General features: G+C 36.1%; 4 protein-coding genes, 1 non-coding gene and 1 pseudogene across 5 annotated transcripts; 2 read left to right on the forward strand and 4 right to left on the reverse strand.

Moving 5' to 3' along the window:
• The first annotated feature begins 669 nt into the window (after nt 1-669).
• Nucleotides 670-6,583, forward strand: LOC110708753 (zinc finger matrin-type protein 2-like). Its single transcript, XM_021886971.1, has 10 exons — nt 670-904; nt 1,153-1,233; nt 1,330-1,360; nt 1,456-1,538; nt 3,172-3,204; nt 4,480-4,558; nt 4,747-4,799; nt 5,862-5,922; nt 6,067-6,149; nt 6,257-6,583. The coding sequence occupies exons 1-10, from the start codon at nt 884-886 to the stop codon at nt 6,344-6,346; spliced, it is 615 nt and encodes a 204-aa protein (XP_021742663.1). The 5' UTR covers nt 670-883; the 3' UTR covers nt 6,347-6,583.
• A 1,182-nt stretch (nt 6,584-7,765) lies between these two features.
• Nucleotides 7,766-10,783, forward strand: LOC110708754 (pentatricopeptide repeat-containing protein At1g09190-like). Its single transcript, XM_021886972.1, has one exon. It carries the CDS (start codon nt 7,850-7,852, stop codon nt 9,296-9,298), a length of 1,449 nt encoding a protein of 482 aa, XP_021742664.1. The 5' UTR covers nt 7,766-7,849; the 3' UTR covers nt 9,299-10,783.
• LOC110708755 lies at nt 10,291-12,236 on the reverse strand. The gene is made up of 4 exons (XM_021886973.1): nt 11,837-12,236; nt 11,668-11,729; nt 11,034-11,259; nt 10,291-10,856 (listed from the first exon to the last, which is right to left on the reverse strand). Exons 1-4 carry the CDS (start codon nt 11,898-11,900, stop codon nt 10,717-10,719), a joined length of 492 nt encoding a protein of 163 aa, XP_021742665.1. The 5' UTR covers nt 11,901-12,236; the 3' UTR covers nt 10,291-10,716.
• A 478-nt stretch (nt 12,237-12,714) lies between these two features.
• TRNAA-AGC lies at nt 12,715-12,787 on the reverse strand. Its single transcript has one exon. It is a non-coding gene; the product is annotated as a tRNA-Ala (tRNA).
• Nucleotides 12,788-14,069: 1,282 nt separating this feature from the next.
• Nucleotides 14,070-15,955, reverse strand: LOC110708757 (annotated as a pseudogene).
• A 2,311-nt stretch (nt 15,956-18,266) lies between these two features.
• LOC110708758 (GTP-binding protein SAR1A) lies at nt 18,267-21,637 on the reverse strand. Its single transcript, XM_021886974.1, has 3 exons — nt 21,334-21,637; nt 21,014-21,145; nt 18,267-18,881 (listed from the first exon to the last, which is right to left on the reverse strand). The coding sequence occupies exons 1-3, from the start codon at nt 21,460-21,462 to the stop codon at nt 18,564-18,566; spliced, it is 579 nt and encodes a 192-aa protein (XP_021742666.1). The 5' UTR covers nt 21,463-21,637; the 3' UTR covers nt 18,267-18,563.
• Between the last annotated feature and the right edge of the window lie 53 nt (nt 21,638-21,690).

Here is a 21,690-nt window from a genome sequence, read left to right on the forward strand (position 1 = left end):
ATGGAACCTAGTGATAGACATACTTGTTAATTAGTTAAAATGTTTTTTTTTATCGTCATGTTCCTAAAGTGTCAATGATTAAAGCTCATAACCAAGCAATTAATGCCAAAAGAGGAGCCTAAACCCTAAACATCTTGCAAGAGGAGAATTAAAACTCACCAATAAACACACAAGTACAAGTTCATCCTAAAAATCAAGTTTAAAAAAATGCTTCATCTTTAAGCATCTGGCAAAACAAAATTGTAGCCTACTTAGACTGGGTTATAAGATTTTTAGCATATGTATTGACGTGAGACAATGCAAACAATACTCACATATATACTCATTTTTATCGACCTCAAAGTCCCATGCCAAAGATTTCCTTGGAAATTCTAGAGAACCTTTTGTTTTAAGTAGACAAGTTAAAATAGCGTGTACCATATAAAAAATTAGAAGGAAAAAAAAACAACCAATTCTCGCCATCAACCATGTGTATTTAAAAATGGAAGGAGTAACACTTTTGTGTTTTAGGCCTTGTTTACATTTACTAAACTTTAAGGGGTGTTGCGAGAATCGAACTCACGACCTCTCGCACCCGAAGCTAGAATCATACCACTGGACCAAACACCAATTTTGCACCACAGCCTCGAAATTAAATGAATTATAATTAACCTTGGTACGAACTCAAGAAAAGAGTCCTATTCTTCAATGCCTGCATAATTGCATATTTTAAATTACACACTACAGTAGATCAACAAAATATAACTCTCAAATTTCACCCTTCAAATTCTCACAATTTATTCAAATTCCAGTACTTCTCTCCAATCTTCTTATTCATATAATTTAATTAATTTTTTTGTTCTACTATAAACTAAATTAGGGTTTTAAATTGGTAGTTCCCAATATGTCTCAATCCAATGATAAAGTGAGTATTTAAATCCACCCATCTAATTTTTTGCATTATTTTTCAATTTTAACGAGTACAGGAAATTAATTCTTGGTTCTTGTAGCCCGCCCCAACATTAGGATTAATGCTATGATGATGTTATTGTAGTTGTTGTAATTAATTTCAATTTTATAATTTTAGAAGAAATTTAATTGTTACTGGAAATTTTGATGTTATACAAAAAGAATTGATTGATTGGTGGATTTTTTGTGGGTGGAATTATGCAGGCAGCTGGAGTTGATAACACTTTTAGGAGGAAGTTCGATCGTGAAGAGTTTTTGCAACGAGCTCGGGAGCGAGAAGAAAAGGTTTTGGGAGTTTAAATTTTCAGTAATTATTTCATGAATTTGATTTAATTTTATTGTTTTCTGAAATTTTGTTTTTATGGTGGAATTTTGATACAGGAAAAAGATGATGGAAGGTCGAAATCCAAATGTAAGCTGAACGTTTTCTTTAATTTGATTTATGGATGAAAAATATTATGATTTTGGATTAGAATAATGCTTAAATTACTGAAAATGTATGTGCAGCAAAAGGGCCTCCAGTGCAGAGGCAACCATTGAAACATAGGGATTATGAAGTTGATCTCGAGTCTCGTTTGGGGAAGACCCAGGTCAGTATATTTGCCTGTCTTTGCCAATATAATTGGTGCATTTGTGGTTGTTTGTCGAATTCAATGGCGTTGCTGATGTTATGGTTTTTAGGTGTAGAGTTTTGGCTAGTGGGACTAAGAGATGAATAGCTTGGTGTTGTTTGGGGTTGTCATGTTAATTCTAGCTGTATTGTCATAGAATACAGTGCATATATGAAATTTGATGGACTTTGTGCTAGTGATTCTGCCTATTGCTTAATGGTGTAGCCAATAGGGATCTACTGTCTTTTGGTGTTAGATATGTTTTATGGCAACTACTTGACAAGATCTTCTAAACTTTTGGTAAAGTTATGCTTTTCTTATTCTTGAGAGAAAAAAATGTCTTGTAGATGAGTAACACTAGTTCATAGTTTCATTAGAAGGTGGATCATTTTTTGGGCTGTGCATCCTTGCAGTCAGTCTGCCCTGCTGTTTGTGTTTGTTCCATTTATGGAGCTATATTAGCTCCTACCGGCAGTGATTAGACTGGGGCCTGGGCTACCATGTAAGCAAGTTCAAGCTAGTTTACTGTGATCTGACTGGGAGAAAAGATTTAATCTATTGTGTTTAGTCGTAAACCACTTGTTTTTAAAGATGACTATCTCTTTCTTTTAGAACTGTCATGGCTTGAACTTCTTTATGTTTGTATCATGTAAGTTTGTGTTCTCTGAAGCGCAAACACACGTGGACTTAGTAATTTTTGAACCAAATCTCAGTTTTTGACTATTTGGTGGGGGTAAGGCTTCATATATCTGGACCTCCCTAGACTTGTTGTGAAGAGTTTAATATTGGGTTATTGTAGTTGATATTTTATCAAAATTCATTGGAAAACAACAGTAGAGAACAATTGGAGAAAGGAAAAAGATAAATGTTAACTGTGACTTTGAGAAAGAGGACTTAGGAGTTAGGAGGCAGGGGGATTGGACTTGATGATAAAATTAGGTAGTAAAGATGCAAATGGATATGAATGTGGGACTTCTACGCTTGGGAGAATTGGTTAGTCTTGCTGTTACATAAAAGAGTTTCTTTAAATAAGTGTTTTCATTTTCTGATAATTTATTCTTTATTTGGTGGTATGAATCTGAAAACTGTATTAGAATTATTTATGTAGAGTATGTTCAACACAGTTTTCTTGTTGGATGTAAATTCTTTTCAAGTATAATATTACTAAAAGTCTTTATTTGCTATTTCCAGCTAGGTCTTATGACTTTTTACTTCCCTGTCAAAACATGTATGTGTGCGTGAAATTTTATTATGGGTCAATAATCATAGTTAATGCTATTGACATTGGACCATGGAAAAAGTACCCCATTTCATATCCTTGGCCATCCAATACAAATATATGAATGGGTTTGATTTTTGTACTTTCCAAACCAAGTTGAACATCTTTACAATGCTAGAAAATTACCTAATGCGAGTCTTTAGGGACTTATGTATGAGTTTGATACATTCTTCCCCAGCCAAATAATGAGTAGTTGTATGCAGTATACATTACATCTGAAACTTACTGCTATAAATATTCAACTGAAGTTCCTAATTTATTCGTAAGAAACATGTAAGGCTATTCTTTACATCTTCTTTTTCTAATGCTGACTCTCGTAATGCTTTTTTGCAGGTTGTCACTCCAATAGCACCACTTAGCCAGCAGGTACTCTCTCTCTCTCTCTCTCGGGGTTCTGCTTCTGGGTTCAGTTATGTTCTGTTATATGCTCTGGGCATGTTTTTTGTTGATTGATCTAGGGGACTAGGGTTGTGTGGGGAGGGTAGGGAAGGGTAAGGGGGCTAGGGGAGTGGAGGAAGCAATTGTAATTGGGCTATTAAATTACTAGCCTGGAGTAGTGTTAGCATATACTCTGTATTTATTCATTTTGGCATCCTCTAGAATTTTAGATTGGTGTATCAATAAGATTAATGTGTTTTTTTCTTCTTCTTCTGAATCTTGTCCCTCTGCTTTCTCGAGTTGGTTGGAATGTCCTGTGTGTTATGTACAGGAGTTCAGGCAACTATAAAATTCAGACTTATAGTACTGAACACCATTGAAATTGGATCACATTTCAAATAACATTTATTTATGTAGTGGTTTAAGAGTTAGACTTGGAAAGCCATAGTAGCACTGCCAACTGACAACAAGATATCTTTTGGTAGTGCTACTAAAATCAAATACCTGATATTAGGTAGTTGTTATTAAAGAAAATTTATTATGTAGGGTTCCAAAATATGATATTTGATATATATCCCTACAAATTTTCCTTTTATAATTGAGAGAAATCAGGCGAACGAATTAAAGTAACATCTTCGTTTGTTGGTTAAATGATGCTTCATTTGAGTCTCTCTTTTAGCTGGATTTGAATGTGTAAGGCTTCGATTAGTGTAAAGTTTGGCGTTAGTCTTAAGAGTTTTTGTTGGGAGCTTGAATTAGAATCTCTCCATAACAATTTCAGCCTTGGCAAGGCCTGTCCTATTCCAATTAAGCTATTTCCGACGAAGTACCGTGGGATGACAGGATGATTGAGATCTCTGTATTGATTGGGGAAGGCAAGACCTGCTGTCCTGAGCTCAGCATACCTGGCTCTCCTTTTATGCCTCCTGCGGGTAAATTTTTTTTTCGTTAGCTTAATTCTGGTAAAAAATTGTTGGAAGATGGACATATATAGAAAATATACATGCTTTAGGCTTCTCTATGATGGATTCCTGAGTGGCAAATCTTGTCGAAGTTATGTTCTGTCTGTTTCTTTGTCAGCACTTTCAGTTATAGGGGTGAGTGTGTGTTTGCCTCTTCATATAGGTGCAAATTTGAGTGTGATCAATATATCATGAGTAACTGCTCAGTTTGAACATAATTGGATGGTGGTTTATCCAGTTAATTTATCAAGGTCTTAATTCTAGCGGTTTCTGTGTGCTTACTAAAGTTTCCTTATTGCAGGCTGGTTACTTTTGTTCGGTTTGTGAATGTGTGGTAAAGGATTCTGCAAATTACTTGGACCACATCAATGGCAAAAAACGTAAGCTTTACTAGGGGATCTGCTGATCTCTCTCTCTCTCTCTCTCTCTCTCTCTCTCTCTCTCTCTCTCTCTCTCTAGTGTGTGTGTGTGTGTGTGCGCGCGCTCTCCAGCTGCTTCTTTTATTGCCTTTTTGTTTACTTTCACATGGGACTTTGATTCACCCTCATCATGAATTTGCTTATGTCAGATCAAAGGGCTTTGGGTATGTCTATGCGATCAGAGCGAGCAACTCTGGATCAGGTAAGCTTTGATACTAATTGCTCTGTTTTGTAATTTGAGTGTACAATATCTTGGATTTGGAAGAATCTTATATATTGTGAAATAGTGATACTTGTGATGACTGAATTATCATGGAAGAGTATAAAAAGAGTTGTTGGGGCATTGTGGTCAGGAAATACTTGAACTTGTGCTTTTTTATTTTTTTATTTTGGAAAATTATACTGTATATTTTTTGGTATTTTTCTCATAAAGTTCTAAAAATTTATACCGCTTCCTATGGTGACCCTGAACTTGCAAAACATCGTTAAAGTTTACAGATTTGCTTACATCGTTAATTTTTTTTCAATTTAATCTTTAAAAGTAATAAAACCCTATTTCCCTTCTCCCTCTCAGTATGCTTCATTGTTTCTTTCCTCCTGTCCAGTTGGAACAGTCTGACACCCTCCTTTTTCCCATTCATTCCACCCCATTCCACTGCTACTGCCTTCTTTATTCTTATGTGGATGTTGAAGGTAGTGTCTGTGCGACTTCCTTCAGTGCTTGCTTATCACCTCCTAATCCATACTACTCTGCCCCATATAATTTCAATCGTTACCTGTCAGACAACTGCCAATAGTTGCCTATGGTCATTGTTCTGGACTTCTGGTTATATAGGTTAAGGTTCCCATCCTATCAAATGCTATTTGGTCATCTTTGGCTAGTCATCAGTGACACATCTCACATTCTTATGTTGATGTGTGTAGCAGACCCGATATTGAATATGCTGACATTTAATGGAGTGGTAGAGTGCAATTTAGATCCTACACAATTTAGGAGAGGGGAGGGGAGATTGTTTGAGGAAATTGTGTTTGGAAGATATATCTTGTAAATCTAAATAATGTGTTTGGAAAGGGAAGTTTATGAAGTGGGATCCTAACTGTGTATGTTGCAATGGTGCAAAGTAGAATTGCCTGTTCTTTAGCTTTTCCCTCACTTACCTACTCAAGTAAAGGCACCGAAATTTATTTTTGAGACACTCCGTGTTGGACTTGCTGCTTGTAATTGCTGTGTTGGATTGATGGCATATTACCTTATAAATTTCAGGTACGACAACGGTTTGAGGTTCTTAAAAAGCGAAAAACGCCTGGCAGTTTTTCAGAGCAAGGTGAGAATACATTGCTATTTTTGTGTGATTGGCAATGTTCTTGTACTGGTAGTTATATTAACTGGTAGCCTATCATGTAGCCTATCATGTAAGAGGTAGTTACTGTTATTGGATCCTGACGTAAGTGGTGCCTTTTTCACTCAGATCTTGACGAAAGAATTTTAAAGCAGCAACAAGAGGAGGAGGAGATAAAACGTCAGCGTCGGGAGAGAAAGAAAGAAAAGAAGGTTTGTACAATGAAATTAATTTATGTGATTTTCTCTCTTTTATCCCTCTTCATGGACTTTTTGTTGTTACAACTCTGAATTCATTAACGGTTGCTTTCTTGTACCAGAAAGAGAAGGCTGTTGTGGAGGAGCCTGAGATAGATACTGAAGTGGCTGCTATGATGGGATTTGGTGGTTTCGGTTCTTCCAAAAAATGAGAAGGTTGAATGAGCCCTTTCTCTGTATTTTCTCTGTAGCGTTGCTTAGGGATTGACAACCGCTAACTTCTGTTGCTGTTAGTTTAGTCATTGTATGTTATGTATCTGATAAAATCTTCTTGAAAAAGTTGCAGCAAATTGTCCATTGTTTCATACAAGGAGTAGTAAGATCAGTGGACTTTTAAGGAAATTTTTATTCTATGGCTGACATTGATAGTATTTTTCCCCTCAAAAAAAGTATATAATGAAAAAGACATCATCTTAGAATGTTCTTTTTTATCTAAATTGTTTTGCTTTACTAAAGAGTATTGGATCAATTTTTTTTTTTGTTGATAGTTAATTAAACTTCTGAAGTTTTGGAAGTGCTCCGTATTAAAATTGAATTGAACTTATTGAACTTTTTAAAATTTTGTAATGAACAAATTATAATCAACCGTTATAGAAGGAATATTTTGTACGTCGTATATATCAAGTTGACAAATTGCCTTATATGCCACTCTTATACAATCTTGTTGTATGCACCTTATGAATGTTCATTCTGAAAATGAATATTGATTATTTAACACTTTTCATAAGATCCACTTAATTTTTGGAGCATTACAGAATAAGATATACTTATATACATACATAAAGGAAAGTGTGTAACTCATACAATATAAACGTTGTTCCATCGAAACTTAGTTAGGCTACCCAAATGAGCTAAAAATATATTCTTCCTAATTGACCTATTAACAATTTTAAATACTCCCTCTAGTATCCGTTTTTCCAAGTCTAGCCCACTTTTCATTTTCAATCCGTTTTTTCGAATTTCTACTAACTTATACTATTCTTTTTACAATTTTTTTTATTCATTTTTTATCATCACAACATCACTTTGTTTTTGTTTTTTTTTTTTTTTTTTTTTTTTAAATTTCATTAATTTGCATAAGACATTAACTGAGTAAGACATTAACAAAGGTACATTATTACTTCATAACTAGGTTAGTTCCCGTGCCGTGCACGGTAATTTCAATAACCATTATCAAGCCATCATTATAATTGGTTTTTATAAACAATAAAATCTAAGAATATACTCCGTAGTTGATAAATTTTGATAAAATACTAAATTACAAAAGATATATTAGGTATAAAATGATGTTGATATAATCAAAATTATATTAAGAAAGCTTTTTTAATAGCTTTACAAAAATTTGTTGAATATATGTCAAATATTTTTATTTTTACTAATTATATTGTATGACATTAGGGAATTTTTTTTTGTATAAATTTTGTTTCTTTAATAATTTTTTTATTACAAAAAAAGGACACATCAGGTGATGACATGTGTCACGTTGGTGTGTCTTTTTGTATATAGTTATTGACTGTTGCCGATTACCTTTTAAACAGTAAAAAGTAGTTAGGCTTACTTTGGTTGGCGCCAAAAAAATAACTTCTAAAATATTTCTCATCTAAACTCAGTCATTTCATCAAACACATAGTGAGCACTACGACATACACACAAAAATGAGCAGAGAAGTGGAGCGCCGGATCCTCCGTCATCTCCATGACCGGAGAACCCAAACCCGTCTTCTCGAAATCCACGCCCATTTCCTCCGCCACCAGCTCCACCAATCAAATCAAGTTCTCTCTCATTTCGTCGCCGTTTGTCGGGCCAATGGCAAAATGCGGCACGCTGAGCTTGTATTTCAGCAAACCCAGTTCCCTGATCTTCTCCTTTTCAATTCTATGATAAAGGGTTACTCTGTTTCTGGGCCATTTGAGAAGTCTTTATCTCTTTTTTCTCTAATGAAAAATAATGGGGTTTTGCCCAATGAATATACGTTTGCGCCTTTGATTAAGTCTTGTTGTAATATCCGTGATTCAAGGGGTGGGAAATTTGTTCATGGTGAGATTATGAAACTTGGGTTTGAGCGGCGTAATGCTGTGAGGATTGGGATTGTTGAGTTTTATGCGAATTGTGAGAAGATGGAGGATGCAAAGAAGGTGTTCGATGAAATGCCGCAAAGGGATGTGATCATTTGGAATTTGATGATTCGTGGGTTTTGTATGGTGGGGGATATTGATATGGGGTTGTTGTTGTTTAGGCAGATGAGAGAACGGAGCATTGTGTCGTGGAATTCGATGATATCTTCGTTGGCGAAGAGTGGGAGGGATAAGGAGGCCTTGGGGGTGTTCAGGGATATGGAAATTGACGGTTGTTTTGAGCCAGATGAGGCTACTGTGGTTTCTGTTCTACCTGTATGTGGCCGTTTGGGTGCTTTTGATGTTGGGAATAGGTTGCACTCATATGCTAAATCGAGTGGACTCTTTCGAGATTTCATCACAGTGGGTAACTCGATAGTGAGTTTCTATTGCAAATGTGGAGACTTAGAAACAGCTCATCAGGTCTTCTGTGAAATGCCTCGGAAAAATGTGATATCCTGGAACACCCTAATCTCAGGTCTTGCTTTTAATGGGAAAGGCGAGCTTGGTGTTGATTTGTTTGAAAAAATGCTTAGTAAAGGGATAAAGCCTAACGATTCTAGTTATGTAGGGGCTTTAACCTGTTGTGTCCATGCAGGATTGTTACAGAAAGGCCGGCACTTGTTCTCGTTGATGACAGTCAAGCACAAAATTCTGCCAAAGCTTGAGCATTATGGATGTATGGTAGACCTACTTGGTCGAAGTGGATGTTTGTCGGAGGCATATGACTTGGTTAAAAACATGCCGATGAGGCCAAATGCTGTGTTGTGGGGTGCCCTGCTCAGCGCTTCACGAAATCATGGTGATGTTCAACTTGCAGAACAGGCTCTTAAAGAGCTTATAATTCTTGAGCCATGGAATTCTGGTAATTATGTATTGTTATCCAATATCTACGCAGAAGAAGGGAAATGGGATGAAGTTGATAAATTAAGAGTATTAATGAAAGATAGTAGTGTCAGAAAGTCCATTGGGCTCAGCTTGGTTGGATAATGGTTAAAACTTTATACTCCGTAGCTCCTTTAGTTGTGTACTTGTGGAGCCTCAGCAGCAGCAAGCATGCGAGGAACTATGTTGACTAGAGCCTGAGAAGTGGCCTGGAGTGAACATGTTGTATTGTTGTAAGGATATTTATTGGAATGGTCAATAAAATTTGTGCGGCTAATAGGCTTATCACCTCAGGGGACAGGGGACCAATGATTGATTCAGGGGACAGGCTAATAGGCTTATCACTTCTACTGGGCATGGACACTTTGACTCTTCAATTTAGAGAATGTAACAAAGGAAGTTTCCTTGTCCCCTTGTTCATATTTTAGCTTTGGACACTCATAAATATGTTCTATATATTGAAGTTAAGAAATTTTCAGAACATACTCTTGGATGCACGCTTGAGTCTTGACACTCATATCCTTTTCCAAGCATCATAGGTTATAAGTAAATGAAGACCATTTTTGCCTTAAAAACAGCTGGACAGCTGGGGGAAGATAAGAACTGATGGCATTTTATGATCCCAATATGATAAATAACAAGGCTTTACGGGAAAACTTGCACATTTGTGATAAGTAAGATTTTACAAAATATGATTTCATAGAATGAGTCATCTTTTTGCTGTGCATAGGAAGTCATGGCTTTGCTCTTTCAATCTTTTGGAGTTTCTTCAAACATGTTTTGTGGGGTTTGAAGCAACTAGGGAGCAGAGTTGCTGCATAGTACCCTTTTTTTTGGTGATTCTATTGTGTATTCATTAAAAAGGAATTACACTATCTATTTTCCAGGAGCCACATTTTCATGCTTTGTGAGCTAAGACATCTACTGCTTCAGGTGCTTTATTAGTATAAAGATTTAGGATCGTTTCAAAGGTCTTTTGTTTGGTGTTAACTTGGTAAATATTTATCATGAATCAAATTAATCATTGCTCAGCTACATGTTGCTTATCGTCTGTTATAGATACTTTTTCTTAGAAGCATTTGGGGTTGATAAGTCAATTTACACAATTCTCTTATTAGTAGTTATTACTGTAACTAATATAGTACATTATAAGCTGGACATTGGAGTGTATACATTGGCGCTTCTCTTCTGTGGGTTTTATATACGTATATACTAATTTTTCATAAAGTTTTTATTAAATCATAAACTGGCAATAGGGCTTGATGTTTAGTGCATACATATCTGGCAATATTGGTGCTATGCTGCTTCTCTCATTCAGTGTTCTGTTGGTTTTATATACCTGTTTACATAATTCTCCTTGTGATGTTATATCATAAGCAGGAGGTATGGCTTACTGTCAAGTGTGTACATATATACTGATGCCTCTTTCATTTAATTAGTTCCAAATAAATAGAAGCAAATCTATTTCGTTGCTTCAGTATAATATTTTCTAATAAAAATTTGGCTTCCTGTCAAATAGGACCTCACAGAACTCTGATCATGAGGATTAGTGTTGAAGAAAGGAAAATCAAGGTGAACAAGTTGTTTGGTGAGGGAGATAGATTCGCACCGCTCCAATCATCCTGCATATATTTCTGCATGTATTCTTCCACATTGAAGTTTCCTGCACAGTATGTTACAATACACGACAAGTTATTTAAAGTGCAATGAAAACAGAAAATATTGGGTTTGTGCTTTTTTGTTCTCATTTTTTGCAGATATTTTTATTGTGTAGGCTGATGTTGGCAAATTGTCATTTGGACAATATTACTTATCCTGTGAGGATTAGTGAGCTTAGTACCTCTTTCATGGGTGTGGCCGCAAGCTGCTTGAAGTGTTGCTCTTACATCATTAATTGTGGCCTTGTTGTAGAACACAAATTTGGACAGCGAATGATCAACACAGTCAAGGACAAGGTGTGTTTCTGCCAAACACGGACCATAGCAGAACTGTTCTGTTGCAGCAGAAGGTATGTTGAGGTATCCACTTTGGGTTAGTCTGTATGCTTCCGAGCACCTACTATAGATCTGCACTGACATTTTATCAGTGAGAATATACAAGTAATTTTGTAAAATATACAAGATGATTTTAGATGTATGTAAATAAGTTTTCCAGCAACACTAATTTTATTTTATTTTTAAAAAACTTTGCTGTACTGAAGAACTTACAACTTTACTATGCACATGGAGAAAATACTTTTCAGATATTCAGAAAATTATAATGAATTAAGGTATGAGGCTGTGGTGTTCTCTTTCAAAAGTGTAGGCAACAAAGCGTAATCAACTAAAATTCTGATGGAAAAAGGTGGAATTGTTTAAAGTAATCTGAAGAAAATTTGCCTAAATTATTGAAATGCTTGAGCTCTGTTACTCTACAACATGAGGTTCATCTTATGTGCAAGTACAATTATGCAAGATATGAGGGAGCTTAATTACATTGTCGGCATTGAAACAAGACAGTGCTTTTATAAGAAATTGTCCTGGATCCTGTGCATAGCCTGTACAGAAGGAATAATCATAAGTTATAAAGATGAAGCTGAAAGCACATGAAACAGGAAATTATGCAGTTCAATCACTTTGGAGATGTGTTCTCAACTAAGCTTACCTGATCTGAAACAGATTACAGAAGTGACAATCAGAACAGCATAAACAACTGCATGTCTTGCCATTATAGAACGTTTAAAGGGATCGAACGTAGCACACAAGAGCAAAGGAACCTCTTCGGAAAGTTTTGGCTAAGAGAGGGAGATTAACAATCAACTGTCTTAGTGGGAGCTGTAACGTATAAACATTCACAATATATAGTGAAGACGAGACGTGAAGTGAAGCATCTGAGTTCTTTTTTGGCTTTTCGTTTGGTCAATATCCTATCGGATTATAGTATTACTTGTATCATTCATCTCTAATTTTCTTGCAGTCTTGTTTTTTTGGTAGGAATATGAAATCAATATATGTGCTCAATTTTCTGAACTGATATTGGTTATTGTACGAGAATATACACTTATATTGATGCTTTATACCATTATTAGTGTTACTTTTATATGATGTTGCAAGTAATCTTATCTTTTATACTCTGTTGTGGTTGAGAACATGTAGACTAAAGAGAGAGATGGCAGTTAGAATAATCCACCAACTTAAGTTTAAACCTACCATCTTTTATACTTTGTATTATGCTGGTCATATATACAAGTAATATACACACACCTCCGTTCCACTTAGATTGTCCCTGTTTCCTTTTCAAGTTGTTTGACAAGAGAAATTATGAAAAGAATGGAAATAGTAAACCTACCATCTTTTATACTTTGTATTATGCTGGTCATATATACAAGTAATATACGCACACCTCCGTTCCACTTAGATTGTCCCTGTTTCCTTTTCAAGTTGTTTGACAAGAGAAATAATGAAAAGAATGGAAATAGTAAGGTGTCACACACTCCACACCACTTCTCAAAGTGAACAAAAACGAATTTAGAAAATAAAACATGGAGATGCGGGGTATCGATCCCCGTACCTCTCGCATGCTAAGCGAGCGCTCTACCATCTGAGCTACATCCCCAAATTTTGTAGTTAACTGTTCTTTTAATACCTATATATATTTTGAATTACACACTGGGTTAATTTTTTATTTTTTTTTTACCATAGAGTTAATTTATTGCGTTAATTTTTTGGATTAGTTGTTTGAAGATACCATACCATTGGGCAACAAAGAGTTTCAGTTGTATTCTAAGAGCAAAAGCCTTGATAGAATATTCACTGTTTCAAATTTGTGCATTAGCAAAACAGGGAGTTTCATTGAAAAAAGACTTGAGAGACAATTATGGGGTTATTGTAACAGTTGGTGCTGGATTTTTAGCAAATTCAAGACTATTTGTTCTTCATGCGTTTTTAAGTAGAAGGACAAAGATGACTAAACTAGAAACAGCTTGTAGGAACATTTGTATTCCATGTCCAATAGATCCACGAGGGTAGTAGCCGGTAACATGAACTGACAAACCACCCCTTTATGTGTGAGTTTGGTGCACAAACTATATGGCAGGCTTATCCTTCATACGCAGAAGCTTTAACATTCAACAGAACCATGCTGTATAAGTGACTTGTAGATGCAGTTGAGCTGCTACTTGTTACAGGATACATAACCAGAGAAGGGTAGAACCCGAGAGGCAGAGACTAAGCATAAACCAAAATATCTTAACATCAGAGGCCGAATACAAATTCTTGTAAAAATTCTCAGCTAGAGCCTTATCTGAATCACTAACAGCATAATCAGACTATCTGAGTGCACTGGCAAATAAAGTTGTATATGTATCAGTTCAAAGTCTTTGATTCTCATAGTGCCAACAAGTTCAAAGTCTTGCTGACATACTTGGGGAAGAAAAATATTGTATTCATCTAGAGGACACCCAATTTCTGTAGCAATTCAGTGGCACCGCTCAACAAACCATATTTACAAAGTCCTTTGATTTTTACTGCGAAATGCATCTGGCTGCAAGCACTTAACTGTGAGAGATGAGTAGGAAACCAAAGCTTCACACAAGCCATCAATTACGAAGTATATCTAATGGAATGTCTGGAGTGTTGATCCTTGATCTTTAACTTCAGTAGCACCAGAGAGTGCAAGTTAAGCATTAATAAGATCAACCTTTTGTATACGCATTCAAAGCAAACAATCCATAAATTATTCATTAAGAGTCAACAACCAAACTTCATACATCATGAAAAAAACAATTGAGTAAAAACTAAGTAGATCATTGTGTGGATTTGTGTGCAACAAGTGTAATTACATAAAATGGTTAAATTGATTCCTTTGCAATGTAAGCACGATTGGTGTCATCAATCTTCAATGTCATGTTCTTGTATTTGTGCCATGGCTTAGATATAGCTATACTTGAGCTGTAGTACTGCTAATATTCAAAGGCAGTTATCAGGTAGTAAGAAAACATATGCAAGTGCAACTCACTAATTTACAACATTCCCTCATGATGTTACACATCTCTGTCACAGCTGATCATATATAATTTATTCATTGCTACTTCCACCTTTGATCCTAACTATTACTCACTCAGTTCTCCAAAAACTTTTTTAGCAAATCTTTGTCTGCATCATCGATATTTGGATCAGCGAGTAAGCCCACAAATGATGATATTGTGTGATTATCAGCAACAAACTCTTTGATTCTCATCAACCTGACAAGTTCTAATGCTCTCCTAATGTCCTTTCCATCAATAAATCCTCTAATAATTGTATTAAAAGTGCATTCATCTGGAAAGCATCCATTGTCCTCCATATTCTTCAGTAATTCATCGGCTTTTGCTAGCAACCCTTCTTTACAAAACCCTTTTATCATTATGTTGTAAGCACGCACATTATGCAGTCCTTTAGCTGTGAGAAAGGAGAAGATGTCCACCGCTTCTCTAAGCCGATTAGCTTCACAGAAACCATCCATTAGGATACTGTATGTAATAATATCAGGGACCACTCCAGTATTCCCCATTTGCTTCACTGTTGTAATTGCCTCGTCAATTTGTGCATTCTTAAACATTCCATCAAGCAATGAATTCCAAGTTATTACATTTGGCTTTAGTCCATGAGCTTCCATATCCTTAAAAAACTGGTGTGCAAGCTTGAGCCGATTAACTTTGCACAAGGCATCTACAAGAGTGGTGTATGTGATAACATCAGGGTTTAATCCGTTAGAATGCATCTCTTGGAGCAGACCAAGAGCTTTGTCAATGCTTTAGATTTGCAATAGTCATTGATTAAGCTGTTGTAAGTAACTACATCAGGTTTGCAACCATCTTTTACCATCACATCCATAAGCTTTTCTGCCTCGTCCATCTCACCACGTAAACAATATCCGTCTAACAGAGTGTTGTAAGTGATGATATCTGGAACCAATCCTATCTTAGTCATGAAATAAAAAATGTCTCGTGCTTCACCAATCTTGCCTTCTTTACAATACATATCAATCAACATGCTGTAGGTCTCAGTGGTAGGAGTTATGTTGTTCCCCAACATCTCAGTCAGCATTTGTTGAGCCTCTTTCTGTTGTCTCAAAGTGCACATACCTCGAATTAAGGTATTATAGGTGACAACATCAGGGGTAATTCCCTTGACTTTCATCTCCTTGAATAGGCGGAGAGCCTGAGGTAATAACTGGTCTTTACAGAGACTATCAATGATGGTGCTATAAATAACAACATTAGGCATACAATGGCCATAAGACTCCATATTTCTTAGGAGTTTGAGAGCACCGGCATTATCACCGGACATACAGAGACCTTTGAACATAGAACCATAGGTGACTAATGTGGGTTGGTAGCCAAGCTTGACAACTTTATCCAACAAATGAACAGCTTTGTCCAACTGATGAGTATGAACGAAGCCGTTAATGAGGGTATTAAAGGTGACAATGTGAGGTTGAAAACCAAGTTTAATAATGTTGGCGAGAACAGAGAAGCCGAAATCAACAAAGTTCAAACGACAGTAGCAATTAGCAAGGATGGTAAGGGAGTAATCATTTGGGCGAACACCTAACAAATGGAGGTGTCTGTAAAGAGAAATGACAGTGGAGAAAGGTGGGTGGGGTTTAATTTTACAAATGGATGATAGCAGTAGATTGAAATCAACAATACCAGGAAGTGGGCGAATCAATTTCATGTGATCGAAAAGATGAAGGGGAAATTCAACATGAGTAAACCCTAATTTAGATTGTTGTCTAACAAATTTAAGAAACAGTTTAGGATCATCATAATAATCAACAGCATAACGAGTAGAGTAACCTCGGAAACATGGAAAGTGAGAAAAGGGAAAATGGAAATGGGGAAGAAGAAGAAAAGGAGGAGAGAGATTGAGAAGCTTACAAGTAGAATTGCCATGAAAATGAAAACGAAGAAAAGCTCCAACAAAAATGGCAGATTTGGTCCTCATAATGTCATAAAATGCTTCACTGAGCTCAAATTTAGGTTCTTTTTAATTTAGGTTTATGCTTATTACATTTTAATAATACGTTCTTTTCACTATAGCGGTATTTTTTTACATTTGTATAATAGGTTCTTTCCGCGAAAACATCTGTACAATACAAGATACCCACGCCTGTAGGAACCACACACTAGTGCAATTGTGCAAATAAGATAGTGGAAAAAAATTCCTTAAAAAATAAAAAACTAAATAAAAAAAAACATACGTACCTCCATTTTTCAACAAAGACATTATGTGTAAAAGACAAAAAATATTTTTTTTATTGAGAAAATAATATACAAATTAAAAATGAAGACAAGAAATTATGTTGTTTTTAAAGTATATTCCACCAAATAGCAAATGTAAGTCTCATATTGGTAAAAAAACTTAAAAGTTGAGAGAATTAAACAATTTATATAGCTGAGAGACTGAATTTCCTATTGCCTTATATTTTTAAATGAATTTTTCTTTGGTTTTATAAAATGGACTCTCTCTCTTGGTTTACAGGTTCGGCCCAGATCCATATAAATTTGGTTTAATTTAATTTATGTTGTATAATAATTTTTATCCTTTTTAAAGTTCGCTTTTCATTTATTTATTATTTGGTCAAAAAAAAAAAAAAGGCGCATTTGGTAAACCTCTTTGATACGAGTAATTGTTTCCCACAATTATAGATAAGATTCGACTAAGACATTTTAAAACTCCCTTACTCCAGTAAGTACACTGAGTTGCAAGCCATCTGGTACTCTGGTAGGGATTACAACAAAGCCATGAAGTACTCAACATTGACAACATATGTTGAAATCCTAACAGACAATCTAGAACCCCTACATGCTTTGCGTACACCCCAGACGAGCACATGGGAAATAAGGAGCATGATCAAGAATATCATTCATCTTAGCCTCGATTTACATTACTTTAGTTGTAGTGAAGTTGCTAGAAAGGTAGTAGCTAGAGCTCACAACCTTGCTACTAACTCACTAACGCAAGGAAAGCAACTAAGCTATATCTTTTAATCTTTTATGTTTGTTTCCCATCTGTTAAAAAAAATAAAAAAATAAAAAAATAAAGGGAAATTCTACATGGTGACCTCCAAGTTTTTATTTTTCTACGTGGAAGACACACTTTTTTCCAACTCTCTCAAGTGACATTATGGTTTTGCAAAATTATATATAGTGTCCTTTTTTTGGGTTTATGGCTAACTTTTATAATTAAAATGGTTAACCTTAGGTTTTTTGGTTTAAAAATTAATTAAATTATATTTTAAAATAAAAAAAAAATAAAAAAGAATTTTTTTTTTAAAAAAACACCCCAAACCCACGACCACCCTCCCACCACCACGTCCACCCTCCCACCACCCCAACCCCCATAATCCCTTTTTACCACGCCGGCGCCGGCGGCCCCGTCCCCCATCTCCACTGGCGCCCAGACTCCCCCTCCCCCAGCGCGGCGTCCCCTACCCCTCCTTACCCCACGAATCGGATCACCAACCCCTTTCCATCTCCCACGAAAACCTAGAAAAACCATCCCTCCACCCTCGAAACTCCTTCTCCGTCTCAATCCCAGCGCCCTTACCCTTCTTCCTCCCAATTCCGACCCCCTTACCTTCAACTACTCCGTTTCTTGGGATCTGGGTTGGTGGTGGTTTAGTGGAAACACGGGAGGGGGTTGGGGGTGATTTAATTGCGCTGGAGGAGGGGGAGTCTGGGCGCCAGTGGAGATGGGGGACGGGGCCGCCGGCGCGGTAAAAAGGGATTATGGGCGCCGGTGGTGTATGGGGGTTGGGGTGGTGGGAGGGTGGTCGTGGGTTTGGGGTTAAAAAAAATTCTTTTTTTTTTTTTATTTTTTTTTAATTTTAAAATATAATTTAATTAATTTTTAAACCAAAAAACCTAAGGTTAACCATTTTAATTATAAAAGTTAGCCATAAACCCAAAAAAATGACACTATATATAATTTTGCAAAACCACAGTGTCACTTGAGAGAGTTGGAAAAAAGTGTCTTCCACGTAGAAAAATAAAAACTTGGAGGCCACCATGTAGAATTTCCCAAAAACAAAAAATGGAACATACATATTGTAGGAGTAATTGTTTCACACCATCAAAGATAGGTGCCTATAATTGGCATAAAAATATATTTCAACCGTAATTTTATCTATAATAAAGCTGTCTGCACAATCACAACACTGGTTATGCACACCAATACACAAGAAATTGACATATGTTGTCATATTGCCAAGCAAGCAAGCAGACTATGTAAACATTCATCTAAACTAGACAACACATACACCTCGAATTCAGCTGAGAGAATAGCATCTAAACATGTAACTATGTAAGACAGGAAAAAGCTAGGGAAAAACCTACTCTATAAGGCCACTAGATGTACTGCGAGAGCCACTTGAAGCCCTCCCCATAGCCCATTTTCCTGACAATGCTGCACATGAATACCTCCATAGGCCTGACATTGGAGTCTGCTAGGTTAACCTTCCCCTTACCAGTGGTAAAGTTGGCCAGACCCAGATGATAACGCAACTCATCTTCAGAAGCTGCATAAGGTATGTCAATTTTGTTCCCTAAAATCAAGAAAGGAACATTGGCCAACGCTTCGTCAGATAGTAGAGCATCCAGCTCCTTCTTAGACTCAGCAAACCTCTCCTTGTCAAAAGCATCCACCAAATACACCACAGCATCCACCTTCAATTCCAAAACATGCATTAGTGGGCAAATAGCATGAATTAAACAAGTATGTGGATAAAAGTCATAAAACAGAATAAATCTCAGTAAGTTTGGGAATTGTCTGCAGATATAAATAAGGCGACTCTCAATAAAAGAGGGAAGTCCTACATATTACAAAATAGATCTGCATGACAATTTCTGCCTTCGATGATTCATATAGATGTTTGGGTCTATTTGAAATGATGAAAAAAGGCATTTTATTTGAACTTTGAAAGAGCAAAGATATAAAAGCATAAATGAAGTTGACCACAAAGTGGCTGAAGAAGTTCTGAAAGGATGGGTCTACCCTTTTGAATGGTTATAATGGTACCAGTTTCTCAGTAATCACTAGGTCAATGCTGCATACAACTATCCTACTTGAATATCCCAGAAATGGTGGGAGCACATGAGATATTCTGAGGTAATGGTTTCATAATAGTAAGACTGACTGATGGCAATTGTATTCATTATACTAGGTAGTGAAAAGGTTCCTAATGCCCAAAGAGTTGCTATACACAAGTTAAGACTCAGAAGCAATGTACGGCTACCTGAATGAAGAATATGTTTACAGCATAACATGTACAAGAAAAGAAAATCTATGAAAAGATTACTCAAATGATCAAAATTAGAAGCTCATTAGGCTGAACCAATGTGGCTCAGGACCGGTGCTTAAAAATCACGGGTTGCTTGGCCCAAGAAACAAGTGAGACCTATAATTTGGGATAGGCAATGGGCCAGAAAGTTTGTTGTTTCAAAGAACAGTCTTCTCAATTGAAGGATCAAGCACACAATTTTAGCAATTAAATACTAAGCGATTATGCTACAAATAATAAACGAAATACATGTAGAACTTACATATGAAAATAACCAAAACAAATCCTATTAGAATGATATTGCTTATAACAACACGAAAAATCAGAGAATATTGGAACTGAATGAGTGAATGAGGCATATCCTTCCTTATTATACCTCATCTTATATAATTTAACCAAAAGGAAGATTTGAATTTCATGCCACGAAAACAGTACATTGAGTACAATTGATATAACACAGTTATTTCAATGCAAATTTCAACAAAAGCTATCAATAATAATATTCAGTCAGATAAAAGAAAGATCAAAATCAATTGTCACACAAAATCCCAAAGCTCGTATAATAATTTTGGTAAAAGATAAATCCTCAATTGAATCCAGCACGCAATAGGAACTTCCAGGCCAGGAATATCCAGTTGGATGAAAAATTGACATATTGAAACACAGCAATAAAAACACCTGCTTAGATACTAGAGGTGCCATAGAAACCTCAGTGATATAGGCCTCCCATAATCACAAAAAATTAATACTTGGATATGAGAATATCAAGTGGCTCAAATGGTTTTTCACTTATCACTCAATCAGCTAGAATGCAACACAGAAAAACTTCACCTGCAACATGCCTTCCCTTTGATAAGAAACAAAACTTACGATTACACATCAGAAGCTTCCAAGTCCTCACTAAAAGATCAACTAGCTCTGGACAGGAGGACAGGCAGCAATTTAGCTACTTGGAAACAGACACTAACAAAGATAACAAAATTACAGGCCATAAAACAGATGTATCGCCAGGCAGCAATTTAGCTACTTGGAAACAGACACTAACAAAGATAACAAAATTACAGGCCATAAAACAGATGCATCGCTAAACAGACACCACAGGTACTCAGAGAGCTTACATTCAGGACAGACATTCAGCCTCAAAAATTGCTTATGTGTAACACCTGAATAATCCAGTAGATAGCAAAATTACGACGGGAGCAGAATTTGTCTCGAAAGTTACTATTAAAACACCTTGAACACTAAAGGTGCCATCAGCGTCCTCCCAATGACTCTATTGGCCCCCCATGAATCAGATAAACACTGAAACTGTTATCTGGGATTATGAAGGCCTAGTAAGTAGCTTCAATCAAGGAGACTGACAAAAACATCTATATAATCAAACAACTTGCACATAATTTCATTACTAGGCACAATTAGACTGACCAACAAAACACCCCAAAAATTTTCTACACATAACATGATCAATCAGTCACAATATGTAATTATTGAGCAAAATACACAAGAATTTAAATTTACTTTAGCATAGTAGTCTTTCCAAACCCGGCGAGCAATCTGATGCCCTCCCAAATCAAAGGCCTTGAACTTGATTTTACCAATACTCAGTTCTTCAGATGTTGGATACTGAGTTGGTTGATGTTGGACCAATCTCTGCAATCAATTAATCACCAGAAAAACAAAACCCAATTCAATTCACATAATATGCCAACAAAATTGTATAAATCCTATCTTAATATACTCATATAAATCAAAATTAGGGCCAAAAACCCTAATTTAAAATCAGACCAACAAAATTAATAATTCTCGCTCCTAATTCGCAAAATTAAACAGTTACAAACCTCATCTTTCAACATATGAAGCAAGGTGGTTTTTCCAGCATTATCGAGACCTAAGAACAAGATCTTTGCTTCCTTCTGCCATAATCCAAGTGAAGCAAGAACACCGTAAAACCAATCGACCAAAAACATTGTTTTTCGCGATTGAAGTTAGAAAAGCAACAGACAAAAGAATTGAAACGAAGAAACCTCGGGATTTCAGAAGTAGTTGAAGAAATCAAACAAGAATTTGACGTTAATTGGGGGGAGAGAAGATTCTAGACGCGACGAACAAACCCTAGAAGAAAAGAGAGAGAGAATGAGAAAACAAATGTACTGTATTATACTCGTATCTTCTATGTGAGTATGTGCCACACAAGT

The sequence above is a fragment of the Chenopodium quinoa genome, unplaced genomic scaffold, assembly GCF_001683475.1.
Source record: "Chenopodium quinoa cultivar QQ74 unplaced genomic scaffold, ASM168347v1, whole genome shotgun sequence".
Lineage (NCBI taxonomy): Eukaryota > Viridiplantae > Streptophyta > Magnoliopsida > Caryophyllales > Amaranthaceae > Chenopodium > Chenopodium quinoa.